We start from the raw sequence: 22,425 nt of genomic DNA, 5'->3' as shown, positions 1-22,425 counted from the left end.
TGCTTTGGCATAGGGTAATAACTCGGGGGTTGTCCATAGCCGTCTCCAATACGCTTATGGTCTAAATCGCGCAGCCTCCTCGATGGAGATACTTCCCAAATCTAAAAATAGAGGCCTAAGGGGCGACTATTGGGGAAGGTCAGTCAAAGTTCTCAAAAACTTGTTCTGGGCTAGAACGAAGGGTGCTAGATTTTCGAAGCCCCATAGTTCTGCACCATACATTATGGAAGCTCTGATTTTCCCGTTGTATATGGCTAATGCTGGGCCTATCGGTTTGGTGTAAGACCGCCGGTACTCTTTTAAGAGGGCCCCAGCTAGTTGATTATGCCTCAGGGCTAGTAAATCTACCTGAGGGTTCCAAGTCATCCTCTTGCCCAACGTTACGCCCAGGTATGACGTTGCGCCCATCCGTAATCCAAAAAAGGTTCAAAATTAGCCTTAGCTTGATATTACCCCCAAGCGAATTGAAATAAATAAGTGTATCAAAACAAAGTCAACCTCTGCACAAGATTAGCCCGCAAGTACATTAGGGGGATTGGGTGAATCATACATTTGTAGTTCTTGCATTTTAACCTGGCTCTTGTGGTCTTTGCAGTTTACTACTAAGTAGCAGTAGTGGCTTTCTTCACACCTCCAAGGTTTAATAGTCTACACTTAGTTGGATGACAAGTTTATCAAAGATTACTTGGTGATGCATGCCTTTCAACTAACAGTTTGTTTCTTACAAGAATTGGACCTCCAGATAAGCTTTAACAATTCCACATTCATGCCAGTACAACTTCAGTACCTTACAGCAGTCGTGTATAGAACTTTTAAAATATGTATCCTTCTGAAGATTGACTTTCTAGTATGCTTCTCTTGTCCAGTGGCCATGCAGGTGGTTTCCTGTCTTGGCATTGTGTATCCTCATACCCCTGAAAGCACATCTCAGTGAGGCATTGGTAGAAATGTGTGGAGGATCAGTTGACAGAAAGCAAGAGAATGGGATGTTCGGTAAACCTCTTTATTTCTCCAACTTAAGGTGCATGTGGCAATATGTAAATGATTTATCTTTCCAGGTGTGCCAGTACAAGGAAGATGGTTGTGCACCATTCTGAGTTCGATTTCTAATGAAGGATCCAAATATCTGAAATGGGTTCTGGCTAAATCGGCACATCACTTCACACTATCTATTTGACCTGCTGAATACAGAGGCAAGCAAACCAAACATGCTTTTCCTGGAAGACCTTAACTGAGTTCTGGATGGCAAGTTGCTTTGTTTTCGAATGTGCTGGGAGGCACCATATCAGGATAGACTGCAAGAAATGCAGAAAGAAGAAATTTTAGGTTCAGAGCCCACCTTCAAGGTGGAATTCCTTTAGGTTGGACAGAAGGATTTCTCTACGTTTTACTTGCCATTCTTCTGCCAAAGGTGATCATGAAGATTACATGCAGAATAGCTTCTCAGGATGTCTGGCCACAATCCAACTTCAGTTTACTATTATTACCCTTTGCCACCTGATTCCAAAGCAGCTGCAGTCTAGACATTTAAGTCTTCCTTCCAGTGTCACAAACATTCAAATAGTGTTTCTACCCTGAGCATCATGTACCTTTGAAAAATATTCTACATTTTTTTTTGTCTTGAAGAAACCATCCTGGCCTACCGTAATATATATTTGGCAAAATCTGGGTTCTTTTCCTCCCATAAAAGTAGAACTTTTTCATTGTTTCTGGCAATAAACTTTCCTGCCCAGGGCCTTAAGTATACTGCTGTACAAATTGATGCTCCTGCGCCACCCTTTAAAGCCTTGCAAAGTATCTTTGAATGTTGACTACAGAGCGAAAAAGTTTGAAGCTAAATGCTTTCTCAAGCCACAAACTGTTTTTTACACAGTAGTCTCCTTCAGAGGTGGCACATTTTCTTCTCAAATTGCCGACAGGCTTTCACATTGCAAATTTATTTTCCCCTCTTGCTTCACTGGTGTATCGCTCTGTACCATATTGAGCTAGTGTTGTCTGGATCAAAAAAAGCACCAATATTAAGAATACTTAAAGGAATCCAAAACAAAGTGTTTTTTTAGTTCTCGCCTGAGCCAGTGTATGTGTTGTCTGGCGAGACATTTAGTGAGTGGGCTTTAAAAAGCTGACCACAGCTTTTTGTGTGGCCTCGAGCGTGCAGTTACGAGCTGAGGCGCCATCTGGCTTTCCTCTCTCGATCAGCATTTTGTACAGGTATTTACATTTTGCACCTAATAATTTCAATCCAAGTCACGAATTTCCACACCACATGCATCCACTCCAAAACAAAACACATTGGTAAAACAAGCATTGGCTTAGCCAATAGGTCTCGCTTTTGGGACCTTATAAGTGTTTAGCCATGCAGCATTTGATGTTGCACCAAGGATATTGTGCTGCATAACTAAATACTTATAAGGTCCCAAAAGCTAGACCTATTGGCTATGCCAATGCTTGTTTATTATGTTAATTACTTAATCAAAAGTACATAAATTCAGTTGTTTCCATGTAATCAGACCCCCCAGGATATAGCGCGATGGATTAGCGTTTGTAAAAATACCGCGATTTCTACAAAAGTGCCGATTTCGCTGGCATTTTTGTAAAAATCGCGGCATTTTTACAAAAGTGCCGATTTCGCGGCAAATCGCGAAATCCTGGAGGGTCTGTTTAACTCCAAATGATGCCAACGTGAGCTGCAAGAATGATACTGATGTACTTCTAGGATATGACCGCTGCAGTGCTGGTTGGCACTGAAAGCCCAAAATCATATTTACTATTGGACCTCTCCACAGACTCTTATCTGCAGTTGCTTCTGGCTCTTGGATGCCCTTATGATCCTTCAATGCTGTAAGAAAAGGGGGTCATTGGTGATTTTGGGGAAAGACATTTCTGTAGCGACACCACTGAGCTGAAACATACTGGGTAGTAAAGCATTCTTTTCTACTATTTTGTACATCTGTTTTTTTGTTTTTAGAATGCAGGAAGCAATCCTAACATAACCAAGAGAGCCTCCTACAAAAGAGCAGCATTGTGCAACACGCATTGGTGTTTACGTTTGCATACAGCAGGATTGCAAGAGCGCTACTTTAGTATTTAGTGTAGAGGGAACTAGACTGCCACTGGCCCCATATTTTCTGGTGTTTGGCAGGGCAGCCTCTCCACTTGTATATTCCCTTCTATGCTTTATAGCAGTAGTCCATACCTTAGCTCCACAGATGCAGCGAAGGGTGCCATTCTTGATTTGCTTCCAGAAAGTCTCTGAATGCAATTGTGCAATTAAGTTCACAAGTAGCATCTAGTGGTTATGTAGACCATTAGTTGCAGAAATGTTTGGAGAACCAAAAAAGATTTAGCATCTTTTAACTCAGTCTAGGTTTTGAGCTAAACTTAAATTTGAATAATTTCAAAGTACTTGATTGCTGTTTTAATGTCCCCCAAAAAATTGATGTCTTTACTAAATTACTTCTGAAATTAAGTCTGCATTCTCATTTGTTTGACTCTTCCTCCAATACTTTTCAGTATAAGTTGTTTAAAAAAAAAAAACAGAATAAATGTATTTACAATAATTGTGTGGAATGCAGCAACCCCTGCATCTTTAGATCATTCCCAAGGTATACTATGTGGACAATGATCGCAAGCAGACTATTTATTTGATTGATTATACCTGCCAAACGCAATTTAAAAAAGAAATACAGGTGTACATTAAGTGATCATGTGAGAGTTGGTTTCTGCCTACATAATATGCTGATCAGAACATACTTTAATCATGCTTTTTAGATCCTTTCAGTGTAGTCTGGTGGCTGTTACACTTTCCCATGGAGAACCCCAGTGCCCACTACATGGTACTTTATTGCTGATCAAAAGGGAGCCAACATTACACCTTTTAACTAGAGCCATTCTGTTTTATTGCATGAAATGTAGGCCTGTAGGATTAGAAGCAATGACACTTAAATTGGAACACAATCGCATCATTGGTATTCTGTAGAAACATAGTCTGTAGCCTAGTTAAAGGCAAAATATGGTCATAAAACTGGGAGCTGGATTCAATAGGAAGCAGTGTAATAACTACAAATTGTGTTTTAGGCTAGGGAACAGTCAGTATTGTTGAACCTGTATTTACAGTGATTCACCGCTTAGAATTATAAGCACAGCAAAATATGATCCTGGCAGTTTGCCGCACCTTGCTGTGTACTATTTTACTGTTTATACAATGCTTTGAAAGGCGTGTTACAGATGAACACAATCGGCAGTATTAGTTTTTTTCAAAGATTATATTTGACTGATTAACATGTAAAAATGACAAATTTCTAAGATAATTGAACCTATTTTATAACTAAGAAAGATGTGTTGAAAAGGACCAGCCCATCCATTCTGCTTAAAAATATATATATATATATAATTGTTTTTTTTACTTTGTTTGCAAAGCTGAAACCACGGGAACTCTGTTTGCCTAGTTATTCACATATGAGTGACTGCTCTAGCCCACCATCTGCTTTTTCTACCTCCACATGCACCTTAGGGTTGTTTGCCTATTAACTGTTCCTTTAAATGCGTAATTCTGTTACATGTGTATATTCATCAACTTGAAATTAAGAGCACAAGTGCTAGAAATCTTCCTTCAAATGACTTCCTCTTGTATACTTTTGACAGGCTTGTATGTCTGTTGAAGCCATACCTGCTTCTTAATCTCCTGGCCTTATTTAGTTCATCTTTTTTTCCTTGATGCTAAGAAACTTGTTTAGTTTTTGAAGCTCATGTTTCATCCCTCTATCTGCCTTATTCTAGAGATCTGGTTGGTCTTAAATGGACCATTTGTGCATCTGGTGACACAGCAGGTCCCAGAGGCCTTGCATCCTCCTACTGTGGTTATGAATTCTGGTCTTGCATGATCACTCTAAAATAACAGTACTTTCGAAGTGTTCATCTCCGTTCTTTTCCCATCTTTTTGGATTGGTAGTCTCGTTAAACATGTTTGTACAAACATGTTCTAAAAGTAGTCTTTTTAGGTTTGATAGGTGGCATTATTTTTGACTGTCATTTCATGGCCACGCCCATATTTTCTGTTATGGTACGATCTTTTGTAGGGTAAACATTTAAAATCTTGAATATGAAAACCTAATCTATGTACCAAAATTTACGAATCAGTCAGTGACGCAACAAATTCAGAAGCACTTAATACGACCTTTCCTAATGTATCTTTTTAACATTATTGAAGATAGATTAGTTAGATTTTACTTCTGGTCTATCTACAGCCTTATTTCATTGGTGGAGTACCTTCTCTGCTATTTTCCAATCATCTGAACTGTCATTGGATTATTCTTGGACAAACAAATGAAAGAATAGTAATAAAGGGCAGAAAAACTGTTAGTTTTAGAAAAGTGGGCTCATCCTCATTTTGAGGAAGAAAGGCAAAATGCTCTTCGCCTAGTCTTCAGCTTTTTAATTGTTTTTTGGTTTATTTTTAGATTTGCAACTTGAGAACGATGTTATCCCTTCCTTGGAGACAATAGCAAGTTCTCAGTCTTCTGTGATCTTTGAATCTGAACCAAACCTTGACAACATGGAAAGCAGTTCTCCTGGTATGTCCAATATTCATCTTTTTGTTGTAGTAACATAATACAGAGCGTGTTTTTTAGAACAATCCAAGTGGTGTATATGTGGGTTGTTGATCATAAACTGTCCTTTAAAAATTTTGCCATGTTATCTTAACTAGTGATTCAGTTAAGTGATCAATGTTCTTGTATGTAGAAAAAGATTGACCAGTTAGATTCTAGAGGAAAGTTCATGGTAACAAATTGCAAACTCTAGTTGGTTCACCAAAGTGAATGGTCTTCACTTGTTTAACTTGTCTTTGCAGTTTTTGGTCAGTTGCTCTAGGGAAATGTTTTCTTGTTACTTATGATAATAATCTGAATTCTACCACTTGAATTAACAGGTTGAGGCTTTTTGATGTAGATCTCGTGTCCAGTCCTCTTTCCCACACAATGTAATTCATGTTCTCTCCTTGCATTTTTGATTGATAGAAATTGGTTCTAGGAAACTTTTTTCTGAGTAACATCTGCAGAAACTAAATGTACTACTGAAATCTTATGGCATTTTTTGGAATTTGGCAGGGCTCTGGACATCTGTCAGTTGTGTTATCCTTTTATTAGCACATCACTTAAAAAAAGTCTACGCTGAAGAGACACTATTTAGATTAACATGAAAAAAGGGTCTTTAAGCTTAAGCAGTGAACGACTTGAGTAGTGTATCTGTTATGTGGCTGTTGCAAACATAAGTTGGTCCTATTACATGGTACCCTTTCATTGCTTATCACAGGTTAATGTGACAGCAGGTATGGTTAGGACAAACAAAAATCTGTCCTGGGTATATTCATTAACTAAGATATCTTCATACTTGCAGGATCTCCCAGCATTCAATAAAAATCAAATAAAAACGCTGCATCTGAGTTCAGTGTCTTAAGTAGCTATTTCGTAACCTTTAAGAATTAAAAAGCAGACTGGGGCGAAATTGTAATTGCACAAATGTAAGTTGTGGAACTTCATGTTACTCCTGTTATGTAAAATTGCCAGAATTGCACCATGTCATGTAATTGCACACCATTTGTTGCAAAGTTTAGAGCAAAGAGGCAGAGCTTTAGTGCCTGTTGCTTGCACTGCATGTTTGACTATTTTTTTCTTTATTTTCATCACGGAAATGCTTCTTTGTATCAAATCGACACATGGACTCGTTTGCATGAAGTATAGCGTGAAGTGACGGTGCTGCTGGTCTCTAATATCCCAGATGTTAGCTCTGTGTGGGAGAAGTGCGTTTTTATACGTTGGTAGAAGGTCGCTACCCCACAGGCGGGCTATGTTTCTCTTGGCGAGCATGCTTGCCAACGCCATTTTGGCCATGTGACGTCATTAGTGACTCCTAAAATATGCCATTTAGCCTCCATCGGGACCTCCGACCCAATCACCGCCGACATTCTGGCAGCTAGGCTAGACCAGTATGTCCGGGTCCTGGCGCAGTCCCATAGGATGTGGAAAAAGGAGCCCTCCTCCCCACAGCCAGGCAGACAGAACCTAGAGTCAGCATACCCAATACGCATGACCTCTAATGACAGGAGAGCCGCCGGTGTCGCTGGACCTGTGGACATTGACTGGAGTACCCCAAACAGCCGCCCTAGATTGAGCCTGGTATTCCTGTGGGGCATGAAGCCCGACTGGTCCGGGTGGATCAGGGACTGGATTACCGCTCCCAGTCGAGTGGCCAGAGCTTTGCCAAGGACCTTGGTTTCAAAGTTGAGGAGGGAGATGGGCCTTCAGGAGCTACATTGATCTTGTGGTTTGCCCGTTTTATGGATCACAACTATCGTTGCCGACCGAAGATCTTTCGGGAGCACCCCGTCCTCCCTAGCAGTGTTGAACATATGCAGCATGTGAGGGGCCACCCGCCCCGAAACACACCGGAACGCCTCCGCAGGGAACCCGTTGGGACCCGGAGGCCCTTACACTTTTTAACTGGTACATTTTAATCTAGATCACTTTCTTCAGGTGACATACCATTTATAAGATTTTGTTCATAATTGCTTCTTAGGTCTCGCCTACGCAGCACGCATGTGCTGCAAAGAAGGGCCTTTAGCCGTCGCTCTGCTCATTTTCAAGCACACTCATGCTTGTGGCGGCATCCACCTTGCGGGAGCGTGCAGGGGTGCGCCACAAGTGCAGTGCTTGAAAATGGGCAGACTGCTCTTCCAAGCGCGCTATGATTTGTTGTGGGCTTCCACAAGGATGCTGGCCCTACATCCAAATATTCTTCTGCTTCGAAATTTCTGTGGCAAGACCTGCACCTCAATTATCGCAAAACTAAAAATCCAGGTAAAACTTTTAATTTTGTCCGGAACACTAGCACTTGTGTTTAAAGTCGCTGCATGCTTCAAAGTACGAACGTGCTTTTATGTGCCTTGCATGCAGGGGCATAGAAACTCTCTGGCGCTCCTCCTTCACCCATTGCAAAGGGATCCGCTGTGCACGCCACAATTTTTTAAATTTATTTCTTTTTGGTTTTTGCCTGGGCCCTTTATCTGTAACAATGGCGGCTGACTTTTGTTCAGCGCAGCTCGCACGGCCACCTCTCTATTTACTTTGGCCTCAGACAAATGGACCTCAGCTAGGTGGTCTTTGGCTGCGGTAACTACTGGGGAGGAGGGCAGTGCACTGCTTGTGGATTGATACTTCTGTCGTCACCGATCTGTATTCTCTAATTTTATTTCTTCCTATCAGCATTTTTACCTGAATAGGAGAAGTCTCAGCCAGAAAGTGCTGCTGGTCTCTCATATCCCAGATGTTAGCTCTGTGTGGGAGAAGTGCGTTTTTATACTTTTTCTGTAACATTAATTGGACAAATACATTTAACGGGAAGCAGCCTTGTCACTGGTGGTGCGTGTGCTATTGATACCAGCAAGCTTATTCAGCTGTCCGTACGTTGTCCGCACTCCCCACAAATGTGCAGGATAAACGACAAAAAACAGTTTAAAAAAAAAAAATATTAATGGGCATGTCGCTTCAAAATTTTGACAGCTAATAAACAGTCTACCAAAGTTTACTATCAGGAAAATTATGACTAGCAGAACACTGCTTTATGATACGACCTGAAGGACCAAAGCGATGTTGGTTGTGTACACAATATCTCAGCAGGCAAAGTGCTGCAACGCTTAACGTCCTGATGTTACGATTACCATATGGAGGGTCTCGTTCTGTTCTGTTGTATTTGAGGAGAAAGTACAATTATGGACACCTGAACACCCTTCTAGATTTCTGGACGGAAGAGATATAGGATTTTCTCATGGCTAATTTTAAGACAGGGTGGGCAAGATTGAAGTGGTGGCGTTAAGAGACCACCTTACAGCTGTAAACTAATCAGGCTGGGCGTTGTCACAAACAATCATTTGATTTTGAGCTATTAGCATTGTAAATACTTTTTGATTAAAGGTTGAAGAGGGTGATAGGGCACTTTAGTAATGCTTGAAGCCTCACTGGGCATCCGTATGCGGTACTATAGATATACTTTCAAAGAATGACTAGTTCCAACCCTATGACATGTTTAGGAAGATAATCTGCTTTTCCAGCATACTCTTCATCTTATTGCCTTGATTGTAAAAAATTGATTGCCACATCTTACTATTTTCCCTTCTAAGACTTTGGTTCTATTTCCTTCAGAGCATCCTCTGAATTCCGCTTTATTAAGCAATGGTTCCATTTAGCTCACATACGTTTGTCCTTAGGAGTATGCCTCTGGTTAAAGAAAATAAACTCTCCTTACTGGTGGCCTTCTCTCCTATGGGAGATTTGTCCGGTTCTCCTTAAAACCATTTCTACATCTAATTCCAGATCGAAATTATAGTCCATACAGAAGGTCCTAGCTTTAGGCTCTGAGATCGAGCTTAATACAACCTTTCACTCAATCAGGAACATAATAAGAACACCTCATTTTTGCCAACAGTAAAGATTTTCCTACTAATTTGTGCATCTCCTTAAGTCCTTTCTCTGACAGAGCTTACTGTGTGCCTTTTTCCATGTCTAAACAACGCTATCCAGTTAGATAATATTTTTATTAATGCTATCAACCAACAAAAACCATGTACCTGGTAACCATGGATGAGAAATCCACTTGAATTGCGGAAATTGGCTTTAATTGCATTGTTGAATATTTTTTTGTGTAGAGAAGCGATGTAAAAGTCTTTATAAATTTCCCAAGTTTTGTAGCGAAGACAGTTAAAGATTAAATCCAAATACATTAAAAAAAACTGAGGCTGTGAGGCAACTTACCAGAAACAAGAATGCTAGGAAAGGGTAGCTGCTTGCTCCTTATTGGAAAAGTGCATTTTGTTTAGCCTTTCTTTACATGTACCCGATCTGGCTGTTTTTCCTTCATGTGAGCTCTATTGTATTTAGCTTTCTCCCTTTGCAGCATGTCTTGAGATTGTTTTTAAATACATAAGAAAACATTGCCACACCAAAGAAAATCTGAAAATGAACATGTAGGAATGTACAATTTTTCTTCCTCCAAGTGCTTGTGTTTTTATTTGTAAATGCAGTGCTCTGGATCATCGTATGCAGGAGGAAGTACTGTTTTTGATTTGCAAAGATTACTGCAATGCACACCATTTGGACTGCTGCCACTGAAGAACTTTGAAATACCGTGTTCCATACTGCCAAGAGAATTGTGCAGCTTGCGGTTTTCATTTGCCAAACAAGAATTCTACACCTTTCCTTGAGGTCACTAGGTTTTCAAACTTTTGTCCCTGCAGTTTCTTTCCTTCAATTCTCTCGCTGTATCTTTTAGATGTACCTACTCACATCATGTAGCTTCTGCCTTCCTGTGTTTAATTGTTTGCTGTTGAACGCAGATATAGTCCTTATTACTTCAAGCCCCTTTAAATTGGCTCTTTCCTTCAGACACTGAAAGGACTTCGGTCACTTAGTGTGATTACACAAACTCCATGTTGCTTCAGATTTTGATAGGGATGTGTGAGCCTACTAATGTCAACGTGATTGCTGTATCAGGGTGATTTTATGTTCTCTCATACCATACTGCCCTCCACCACGAAGCCCTCTTGGAGCAGTATGTAATGGATCCATTCAGACTGTCGTCAGTAATGAGGGAAGAGGTTTCTGTTCTTTCGAGAAACTTTCTCAACATTTCGAGAAAGGAAGGTTCACCTCGATGAGCTCACAGAGCCAAGTGAGAAGAATCCAATAAGAAAGACATCCTTCTAAGCATTGTCATTAATGAATCGGTCTTAAAAACTAGTGTAGAGATCATATCCTAGCTCTTCTAAAACAGGCCATACAGTGGTAGAAATAGGTTGTATGTGTGATCTCCATAAGCTCTGCTGTAACTGTCAAATAGACCTGACATTCTTGTTATCTGTGCTCATTTGCCTGTTAGCTCCTCAACCGATAAAAAGGATTAAAAGTTTCTCGAGAATAAACCCACTTCATATTTCCATATGAATGCGGACTAAAAGAAATGGAATGATTTCAGCCTCATTACTTCCGCTCCTTCAAAGAAAGACTAGGATAATAACCACTGCCTGTTTGCAAGAAGTTTAGTCTCTAAACTTCTGTCTTACTGACACCACCAGAGTTAACCCTATTGTTTGAAAATTTTGCTGAATTGCAGACTTGACAAAATATTCATTTGCTCAATAAAGGGGTCCTAATGTTACATTGATCAGTGATTTCTGCCCTCCATGCATTTGAAATGTACACTTTACAGTCGGATAATTCTAAAGCAGTAGTTTCTTGCCTGTGTATTCGGGTAAACACAAGGCATGCTCTAGCTTTGATGTCTGAGCAAACTTTGTAGCTCTGAAATGAAACATTCACGGTATACAATCCAGCTTGGACTCATCTTGATGTTGGCCAGTTCATTTTCTTTCATGAAACTTTTTCAGGGTTGACATTCTATAAGGATGCTACTCTTGCCCTAATCTGTGGAAGTCTCGTGCCTCATGTAACAAAATCACTCCCACCCTCACCAATCTATTGGATCGCCTTCTGAGAGAGTAGAATTTGTGTGCTGAAATATTGGAGGAGAGTTAATGCACAAGAATGTCCTACTGAAACACTATGCACACCAACAATTGGAAGAAATCGGAGAGTTTGTGAAACACTTTCCTGAACAGTGCCAACACAGGACGACATATGTGATATTGTAAATAAAAACATTGCAAATATTTGCTTGAAGTCCACACTGGACTCTGCAAATACAGCAGACTGGCCACTACGGCAACCCTTATAAAGTACTCCTGGCTATGGGTGTCAGTCTTTTTTAAAATTTAAAAGTACAGGCCAACACCAGCAACTCCCTATACACTGGAGAAAATCTATTCTGCTGGATACTTATATCTGCGGATTCCTCACCTGTAAAATCCACAATGCCCAACTGGTGCTGGAAAGTTTGTAGCTGTTGTGTTGCCGGTAGGGTTGCTGGCTTCGTATTGCCTTCAGAAGTGTAGTCAGCTGCCTCCTTCAAAAGCAGTCCAACAAATAAAAAAAAGACCAAAAACCAACAAAGGCCAAGGACATGGCTATCCACGAAGAGTGGCAACTCATTAGAAGACAGTCCGGAAAAGGAAGCTTTAATAACAGCCTTCTTACCAGGAGCTAGGAGCATAGCAACCAATCCCGTGGCAGTTCCCTACGACTCCACACCACCCCTTTCTGGGGAGATGAGTACAAATTCAAACGAACCACACAACGCATTACCACAGCATGGAAAGACCAACAAGATCATATACACTATCCAACCTATTCCAAAATATTTGGAGATGGGCTTTAATGAAGTAAATAACTTTGAAATCAGTACACAGATTAAGCACACAAACTGGTTCACATAAGGGGGTGGGGGGGGGGGGGGGGTTAAAACAGCAGGTGTTATTTAAGGTACTCCAACAGTAGGGCACACCAGAGGTAAATGTTTTTTTTGAAGCGCCTAAAAAATGCACAATGCTAAAACTTTGCATCCAGGCACCCACACCACTGTTATCTGGCCTTTAAACGGGTCGAGGAAATTTGCCTATTTTTATTTTTTTAGGCCAATACCTCTGTTAAAATTAGTGGTAAGCAAGTGCAAACAGTCGCACGTTTTACTAATCCTGATCATGGTTTTCAGATCTAACGGAGATGTCCCAGGCAAAAAATTAGGTTTTGCAGCATGAATGAATAATTTCCTAGTAATCGTGAAGGAAAGTTTCAATTCTATTAAGGGTGCGAAGGCGAGTATTATGCTGTACTGTCGTTTATTTACTTTCCAGCAGCTTCAACATTAACCACAAGACAAACTAACATTCCCACAATGCATGCTTAATAGGTAATCATAATCCACCAATAGGCAGCTCCCATGGTTCATAAGGCTGTGTGCTTCATCTTTCTTGACTGCGACTCAGTTATCCTCGAGCTTCGTCACTCTGTCTTGGAACCATCAGACCCTGAAAGAAGACGGAACACTAAACCTTCGACTCCATTATCCAGGTAAGGCCCAGTAAGCATTACTTGTCACAAAACAATTAGCCAGCTACTGTATAGGTCTTAAAGGGAGTAAGCACCTACATGGAATAATTCACAATGCATACCATCACAAGCATTTCTTAATAAACATGCACTTCTACCTCGTTTCGGAGCATCAGTCCTGTGTCCAGTTTACCTAATGAATCTGGGTTGGGAGTAGGTCTCTCGAAACCTCAGTGAAAATAATCCTCGACTCTGCGTCCTTAATAGAATTTAAACTTTCCTTCTTGATTACTGGGAAATATTATGCTCGTTCAAATCTTATCCACCACCAACGACACAATGTACAAGACTGGTTTGAAGTTAAACCTCTTGAACATGGAGTCTGATGGCCTATATGTGGCATTTATATTATCTTCCAACATGGCTACCAGGGGAAAGCTTTCAAAGCCATTGCACCCCTTACTGAGTGGGTGCCTAACTTTGAGACTTTTATACCCCTTCTTGCATCACCCATCTAATCCAGTGGGCTATAGTTGGTGGTGAAACCGCCTTGAAAGTCTTCATCAGAGAAATGAACAACTGTTCTCCCAGTGGACGTGGCTCCTCCGTCATATTCTCGTACTCCTTGAGGCAGTGGACAACGCACAGCTTTAGGAATTTATCAAAAGCCTGATAAGACACCATTCTGGAGTCCGATTTAGCATTTGGGACTATATGGAAGGTGACCCCCTCAGGTGTATACACCCTTCCAGTTATGTCCAGGCCCCTCACATCAGACACTCTATTGCATGACAGCAGTCACAAAAGCATTGACCGCTCCTTACGAGACAAGTATGTATTTGGTTGCCATGATTTAAAAAGGTTTACGACCTTATTGACGTCCCATGGTGACGAATACCTTGGTTCCAGGGAGAGCAAGGCGGATTCCCAGCATCAATTTACAAATAATCTGCGGCTCTTACCGGAGATCCCTGAATTGGCAGATGACCCACCAAAATCACTAATCTATAAGAGTTGATGGTGCTGTATGCTAGGCCTTGCGCCGCTAACTCCGCCAGAAGTTCATAATGGCTACCATCTCGCACCCCATGGATCTTGGTTGTTCCGAACGCACCAACTAACCCATCTGATCCATGCAGATCTAAAGCGCTTATTTGGGTTTTCTGCCCAAGCTGCTCCCAGTAACTTTGGAGCCTCATTCGATAGGCCAGAGACTCTCCTGTGATGCCTTGAAATCCGCACAGCCACTAAAGGCATTCTCGCTTGCTGAACCGGGGGGTGAGTGTTGACTTGGGGATCCCTCAGAATAAATGGATCTAGGGTAAAATGATTGGAGAATCCCAGGAAAGTTATAGAAGAACTGGAAACCACACTTCCCGGACCAATCCTGGAGAAAAACTTCTGTCGCAGTTGAAAGAGGATCTGGCTTTCAGCTGTAAAACAAAGGGAGCTGGTGGTCCAGACGAGATGCAAAAAGATCCATCAAATGGGCCCCGGCGGCGCTGCAGCCTCTGGATTGACTCTGGGTGTAGTTGCCACAAGCTCAGGTCTGACCAATTCCTGGAGCACCACTCTGCTACTACATTGGAAGCTCCCGGTAGGTATTATGCAGTCACCGAGATGTTGTTGGAGAGACATTACATCCAAAGGTCCTTGGCAAGGTCCTCTTGGGTCTTGGACTTCATTCCCCTGTGGTGATTGATGTAACAAACGGACGAAATGTTGTCCATTTTCAGGAGGACGTTGCAAGAGACCTTGTCCTTTGTCCAACTCTGGATTGCGAAGGAACCTGCCATCCATTCCAGGCAATTGATGTGTAAATGGCTTTCCTCGGTTGCCCTGCTTTGTCCTGTAAGCCACGCACCCCAGCCGGACTTGCCGACGTCTGACTCTTATCACCAAGCCCGGGCCGTAACCGAAGAGCTTCTTCCGTTCCAGGCTTCCATATGATCTAGCCACCATCTCCTTTCCAATCTGACTTATTCTGTGATGGGTACCTGATCGGAATATTGCAGTACCCTGTGAAGAGGAGTTTTTAAGGCGTTGCAGAGCTCTGTAATGCAACGGTCCCAAGAAGATCGCATGTATTGAGGATGCTAGGAGGCCTACAAGACAAGCCACCTGCCTCCAAGAAGTTGAGGAACGGGCTAACATCCTCCCGAGTTCTCTGTGAATCTTCATGGGCTTCTTTGGTGGGAGTCGCAGGGTATGGGTTGTCAAGTCTATAACAAACCCCAGGAATGTGACCTGCTTGGAGGGGGTCAAAAGTGACTTTTTGACGCTGATCACGAACCCCAGGTTCTGAAGGTCTACTGTCTCCAGTAACAGTCGTAGGAGACGATGCGGGCACTGTTCTAAGAGCAGGACATTGTATAGGTAATCGATGAGACGAGCACTTTTCGCTCTTAGTCACCACCATCGTCTTGAGGACCTTGGTGGAACACCAAGGGGCGACGAAAGGCCGAAGGTTAGAGATGCAAACTTGTACACCTGGTTGTTCCAAAGGAACTGCAGAAACCAATGGTGCTGGGGAAAAATTGGGACTGCCAAATATGCATCCTTCAGATCTAACTGAGCCATCCAGTGGACTGGTTGTAGGAGGTCCCCCAGCAGATGGATACTCTCCATCCTAAAATGGCGGTAGACCAACCATTGGTTGAAATCACTCTGGTTTATCACTGGGCGCTGACCGCTGTCTGTTTCGTCTACTAGAAAGATGTTGCTGAGGAAACCTCTTGGGTGGAGGCGAGTTGGTTTTATCACTCCTTTTTACATGAGATTCATCACTTCCCGTTCTGAGAGTGACCTGATCCTGCACAAAAACTAGTGGACTGGGGCGAACATCTTGAACTGGGAGCCGTAGAACTATATTTGAAACCCTTTTACTGTGCAAAACCCTTGCGTCTGGCATGATAGATCTCCAAGTGTTTGAAAACCTCCAGTCTGCCGCCCACCTTCAGATGGGAAAAAGGGGAAGGCTCGTGTGGCCAGGGATTGTCCTCTGGGCGTTCCTCTGCATCCTACATCTAACAACTTATCCTGACCAGATTTCCATGACCTGTTGATCCCCTTCTTTGGATCCCTTATATATTTCTGGAGAAAGATGGCCATTATTGGATCCACCTCGGGAGTTAACGCCACCTTTCCCGGTAGGGCTGGGCGGGGGACATTCTGCCCGGAGGCCGGCTCGTGCCTCCTTTTCAAGGGGCTTACGGAGGCGGCTTGCCACAAAAGCAGGCACTTTAGGAGAGGGTGCTCACTCTTCGTACCAGGGATGCCCCTAGATCTTCTGATACTAACATGTCCGAGTTCTCTGAGCCTTTGTGTGTACCTGAGATGGGGTGACCCTATGGGACGCCAGCGCCTGGAAAGGCCCGCTTCGTCTACGAATTCTCCTAAGGAATCCTCCCCTTCGTCGTTCAGACTGGTGTCCCCTGGGGCTTTAGGGGGTGGTCTCCTGACACCCTACATCCGATCTGGCCAAGAACTCTCTTCAAGCATTCGAAAGCCCAAACGTCCATGTTTGAGGCACCTATGCGTTTTTGGACGCTCTGTGGTTGCTCCGCTTGGCAAGCGTAAATGAACTGCATAATGCGGCGCTTGAAGAACCCTTGGCTGCTGCCACAGCCTGGTGGATATACGCGTCCACCGCAACCCAAAACACAGTCAAGGGGATAGAGATTCCTCCTCTGTATAATCATCCTTCATGACGATAGTTGTAAGTGGTTGTTGGGAATAAGTGGCAATTTGCATCGCAGAAGTAGGCAATGTAAGTGTCTAGCTCTGGTTAGCTCTTCTGTTCACACTTTCCACTCTGTGAGCTACTGTGTCACCAAAATGGTCAAATTCAGCCTGAGGTGAACTCTTGTTGTGACAGTCGCTCGTTTTTTGTGCTCCAAATGGAGCGATTCGGAAGGGACTCTTCCCCTCCCGGGGCGACTCACCCTTTTACCTCTGTGTCTGACTATGCCTGGGCCCGCCCCCAAACTACCTCCTCCTTTCATTGGGATTCGCGCTAACCACGCGTCACAAAACCAAAAGAATACAGACCCGCAAGCAGGCATCAATGAGGTAGTGTTAGTTTCAATACAGACCTGCGTCTCGGCTTCCAGGCAGAGTGGCATGAAAAAATGGCGGTGTGGTGCTGTCTGTCTCTCTCGCTATGATAGTGCGGCGCGGGACGACGAGATGCGGACACAGGCCCTCTAGATTTCCTGCCAGCTACTTGAGGGGACCGCGAGCAGAGCGCGCAAATGCACTCCCGCGGCCCCGGATAAAATGTACAAGCGAACCGATTGCCAAAATACTTGCACGCAACAGCTTGAAAGCCTAAATAACTTGCACACTGTCAGCAACGTGAGGGGCCGCGAACCGAGCTTGCGCCATCTTGTTGTTAGGTCCAGAGGGGCGGTGAGGGTAAGGATGGCAGGCACCAGAACCCAAAATAACTCCAGCGCCGCAAAAATGAAAGGGTACAGAGTCACAGGGCCTGTTCCAGCATGTCAAAGGCATCTAAACACCCTTGATGCAGAGGCACCTGAGGAAGGCATGGACATTTATACGTTGTTGAATGAAGAAATGGTGCAGACCTCTTTCCTGCTGAACACTCTCCTACCCCTCAGATTGAGCCATTTCCTGCTTTTGTTCCCAAGGGTCTTGGACCAGAGGAGAGAGGCATTCAAGGAACCAGGTCCCATTCCCTCGCCACCTTCCAAGGGTCTAGAAGAAATGCATTCTTCGAAGGACCCTGCATACATTTGGGGCAGTGTAGTGGTGGACTCCATTATTGTAGCCACTGCCAGGAAAAGAGCTAATGTACCGTCCACCTCCGGTTCACCACCAGCAGAAAAGTAAAAGAATGGAAATGGTGCCATCTTTTTTACATTGCCGACTGCGCTGCGCAGACAGGGGAGTTGAAGTGGAAAGGTGCCAGATATGGAGATATCTAGCAGTGCTGGGTGTGCTAGTTTGCTTTTTAAAATGGCGATGTGGTAGTTTGTAGTAAGATTATAGACACTGATACTTGAAAGAGAAGTGGTTTTTGAGATGTGTGAAGCCAGTGTGCTCAGTACGGAAGGCAGTAACCTGTGGTGGTGCCGATAGACTCCACAGGTGTTTACTGATCTGATTTCAGACCCCTAACTGAGGTTGATCCAGCCAGTTTCACACTGGAATTATGAAAGTGCAACTGGTAAATATATAGCCAGATTCTGGTATCCGTGGAGGATTCACATAATTTTTGCTACTGATTCAGACCCAATGAAGATGTCCCAAGGACATGATGGTAATTTATTCAAAGCTGACCTGGGCAGTACAGACTGCATCAGCAGAGTCATTGTCTCCATTGTCATGCACTGGAGGCATGCCTAGATGCAATCAAGTGTGTTTTATTAGAGACCTGAAAGCATCTTTAATAGATAAGCTGTTTGACGTCTCCTTTATATATGGAGAAAAAGTTGATTCAGCCCAGAATGATTCATAATGGTGCCACAGCAGAATCCTTGAAAGTGTTGACAGCAGCGATGCAAATTTCCACCAACATAGAAAAATCAGGGACTATTCTATGGAGCTTAAATAAACACAGTGCAGGTCTAAACCTGTACGGCTGCAGCCATATAAATCCTTATGAGTTTTCAGGTGTATCACCAATAGGAGCTGAACCGTTCAATCCAACAGAGACGGCAGACTTCAGATACTTGCTCCTCTGCTGCAACAGCTTCCAAGTAACTTTAATTTGCCCTCTCACTCCCTTCTGGTTGATTTGAGGCAGAATACATCCTGTTCGAGGCATGTGAACTGTAGATCTCATGCTTATGTATAGATCGCCATCTAGTGTTGGGTCCGATTTTTGCACTTTGTTTTAGAAGTCTACCTAGTCAAAAGGTAGGCGGCGACTTTTCTGTCATGGTGTGCATGGTCATCGACTCCATCTTCAGTTGTTTTTTTTTTTTTCTGCCATCTAGTTCGGATGCGACTCACTACGCTCCGGATCGACGCCGATCTTTCGGTTCCTCTCGGCGCGCACAACATTCACCCTCGGCGGTATTATTTCTGATTGTGTTCCCCTGTTTTCGCAGATCGTGTTAATACTAAAACTAATTTCGATCGGAGAGCTCGTGGTAGGCCATCGAGCCTAGCCCTTGGTTCGATTTGTGGTCGATGGAACAAACTCCCTTTAAGTTCTGCCCTCTGTGTGATGCGTAGTAGAGGCGCATCTCAGAAGACAAAGCATACATGTCTTCCCCTATTTGGACGACAGGCTCATCAAAGCCAGCACCTACCAACAATGCCGTAAGCACACTCCCCTTGACTATTCAGTTGCTTCACCAGCTAGGATTTTCACTCAATGTGTTAAAATCACATCTTCAGCCAAAAAAAGTCAGTATTACCTAGGAGCCACTCTTGATACTCAAAGAGCTCTAGCGTTTCCCAATGCAGCAAGAACTCGAAACATTCAGGCGCTCGTTCTCAAATTTCAAGCCACTCAATCACTTTAAGCTAGTGTTTATACAACTGTTAGGAATGATGGAATCTTGCATCATGATCGTTCCCCATGCCAGACTCATGCCACATGCGTCCACTTCAGGAATGTTTAACCAGTCTTTGGAACCTGTCACACGTTCTATTAACCGATCTAGTGTTGGTAAGTGGCCCTACTCATTGCTTTCTGCAGTGGTGGAACACCGTTCATAGACCTGGTTCTACATACGGTATTAACAGCGGACGCGTCTCTAGCTGGCTGGGGAGCTAATCTTCCAACAACACAGTGCCAGGGCTGTGGAGCCACCAGCAAAGGTTGCTCCACATAAATCATTCAGAGCTCATGGCAATCTTTTCTAGGTCTCAAAGCCTTTAAAGATCACCTGTCTGCCAAAGCTGTGTTAGTCCAAACCGACAACATGACAGCTATGTGTTACACACAAAGGGGGGGGGGGGGGGTACACTCTCCCCACTTAGCCCAAGACATCTGGGGGTGGGCTATTCACCACAACATTAATCTCCTAGCGAACACCTCCCAGGAGTCAACAGATTGCGGACCTCCTCAGCAGGCCGATGTATCAAAAACACAAGTGGGAACTTCACCCATTTTTCCAAGCCTGGGGAATCCCTCACATAGACCTGTTCGCAACACCCGACTAAGCAAAATGCTAAAGCTTCGCCTCCAGGTATCCACACTTAATGTCCAAAGACAATGCTCTATGGATGAACTGGTCAGAGATATTTGCCTACACTTTCCCGCTTCTTCCACTCATTCCACCAGTGGTTTTTAAACTCAGACAAACATCCCTCAAGTTATTACTAGTGGCTCCAACATTTGCACGTCATCCCTGGCTAACAACCCTGTTGGAACTCTCTCTCTGGTACCCCATCAAAAATTACATTCAACTCCCTGTGTCCTCACACAGAGCCATGGAGTAATCCAACACCCAGATCCAAAACAGTTGAACTTCGCGATCTGGCTCTTGAAGTCATAGTTTGGTTATCTGAACCTTCCACCAGACTGTATGAACATTATCAGGGAAGCTAGAAAGCCTACCCCAAGAGCTTGCTATGTAGCCAAATGGTAGCCATTTGTTATCTATTGCAATAACATCAACCCTCTGGATGCTTCCATACAAAACATTATCTGCTGCCTGTTAAACTTACAGCAGTCGTCCTTGGCCTATAAATCAATTAGAATGCATCTCGCTGCAATTGCATCTTTTTTTAAATATATGCAACGTTTATCACTTTTCAGAGTGCCTGTAATCAAAGCATTTATTGAATGACTAAAAAGAGTTATACCACCAAGACTTCCACCTGCCCCAGTGGAATCTTAATATAGTCCTCGCAAGGCTAATGGGACCAGCATTCGAACCCATGCACAAATGTGAGCTTCAGTTCCTTACTTGGAAAACTGCTTTCCTCATTGCAATCACTTCCTTGAAGAGAGTGGGTGAACTTGAGGCACTAACAATAGAAGAACCCTCTTTCCATCTACACAAAGACAAAGTTCTTTGCACCAATCCCAATTCCTACCTAAGGTAGTATCCGCATTTCACATTAATCAGTCGGTTTAATTACCGGTTATCTTCCCTCAACCTGACTCTGTTGCAGAAAGAGCTCTACACACCGTAGATGTTAGAAGATCACTGTTGTATTATATTGAAAGGACCAAACCTTTTCGTAAGACAAAAACAACTTATTGTTGCTTTTGCACCACCTCACAAGGGCAATCATATCCACCTCCAGTATTGCTAGTTAGATAGTTAAATGTATCCAAATTTGCTACGCAAAAGCCAAAAAGGACTTTAAACTGTACCTCCTAGAAAATATTCCACTCGTAAACTATGATCTACTATGGCTTTTTTAGGCAACATCCCTATTGCTGACATTTGCAAAGCTGCAACATGGTCCACACCACACACATTCACCAAACACTATTGTGTAGATGTTACCCAGACAAGCTAATGTGGGCCAAGCAGTACTTAAAACGCTATTTCATACAACTTAATCAGTTACAGAATAGCCACTGCTTAGGGGAGAATGCGGTTTAGTCTATGCATAAGCATGTGATCTACAGCTCTCATGCCTTGAACGGAAAATGCTACTTACCCAGTATGCATCTGTTCTTGGCATGTAGAATCATATGCCCCCCCCCCCTACCCCCTTCCCCCCCCCCCCCCCCCCCCCCCCCGGTACCTGTAGCTGCTGCAGTTCTCTTCATACTATACATACTTCTACATGGCCATCTCTATTCTTTACTACTATTACATTCTCTCACCCTCTGCTGGAAAACAATCTGAAGATGGAGTCGATGACCATGCGCATTATCACCGAAAATAGTCTCCTACCTCGTGATTAGGAAGACTACTTCAAAGAAAAACAAAGTGCAAACATCTCGACTCAACACTAGATGGCGATTTATGCATAAGCATGAGATTCTACAGCCCTGCATGCCAAGAACAGATGCATACTGGGTAAGTAGCATTTTCCTTGTTCCCCAGCTGGAGATCACTTTGCACAGATGGGTCTTACAGATTGTTCGAAGGGGCTATGCCGTGCCCTTCATTTCCTCCACAACTCACACCCTGAAAGCTTGTTCAGAAAAGAGCTGGGCATAAAGCAATCATTCTGATTTACAGGTGCACTCCAGAAGTTCTACGGTGGCATTCTCGAGGTATGCATCTTAGAGATGAATGCAGGACAGATTCATGGGCCACTACACATGCGTTCCGCCAATGCATCTTCTGGTGCGTTTAGTTTGTGATCGCTTACCTTTTAGTTATTGCCTGTTTTTAAAAATATATATATATATTCCCAGTTCTTGTTGAGCCTACCCACAAGAAGTTAAGAATGAGAACTAAGCAGGACGATGGAGTAGATAATGTTAGCTTTAATGTGATTCTGTTAATCAAGGGCCTATGCTTACCCCTCAGAAGTTCTTTGA

At 43.2% G+C, this 22,425-nt stretch overlaps 1 protein-coding gene across 6 annotated transcripts in view; it reads left to right on the top strand.

Moving 5' to 3' along the window:
• DIDO1 (death inducer-obliterator 1) overlaps positions 1 to 22,425 on the top strand; it is a 286,601-nt gene that overhangs the window by 76,212 nt on the left and 187,964 nt on the right. For 4 of the 6 annotated variants that reach the window (XM_086932836.1, XM_086932834.1, XM_086932837.1 and 1 more), the window contains one exon: positions 5,460 to 5,573. The exons of the other annotated variants lie outside the window; for them this stretch is intronic. In XM_086932836.1, coding sequence (XP_086788962.1) covers positions 5,460 to 5,573 — 114 coding nt within the window. The remainder of the gene's footprint in view (positions 1 to 5,459; positions 5,574 to 22,425) is intronic. 6 annotated transcript variants of the gene reach the window in all.

Source organism: Lissotriton vulgaris, chromosome 7, assembly GCF_964263255.1.
Source record: "Lissotriton vulgaris chromosome 7, aLisVul1.2, whole genome shotgun sequence".
NCBI lineage: Eukaryota > Metazoa > Chordata > Amphibia > Caudata > Salamandridae > Lissotriton > Lissotriton vulgaris.
Note: the sequence above shows the minus strand (reverse complement) of the source record. Positions and strands in the feature narration are given on the sequence as shown.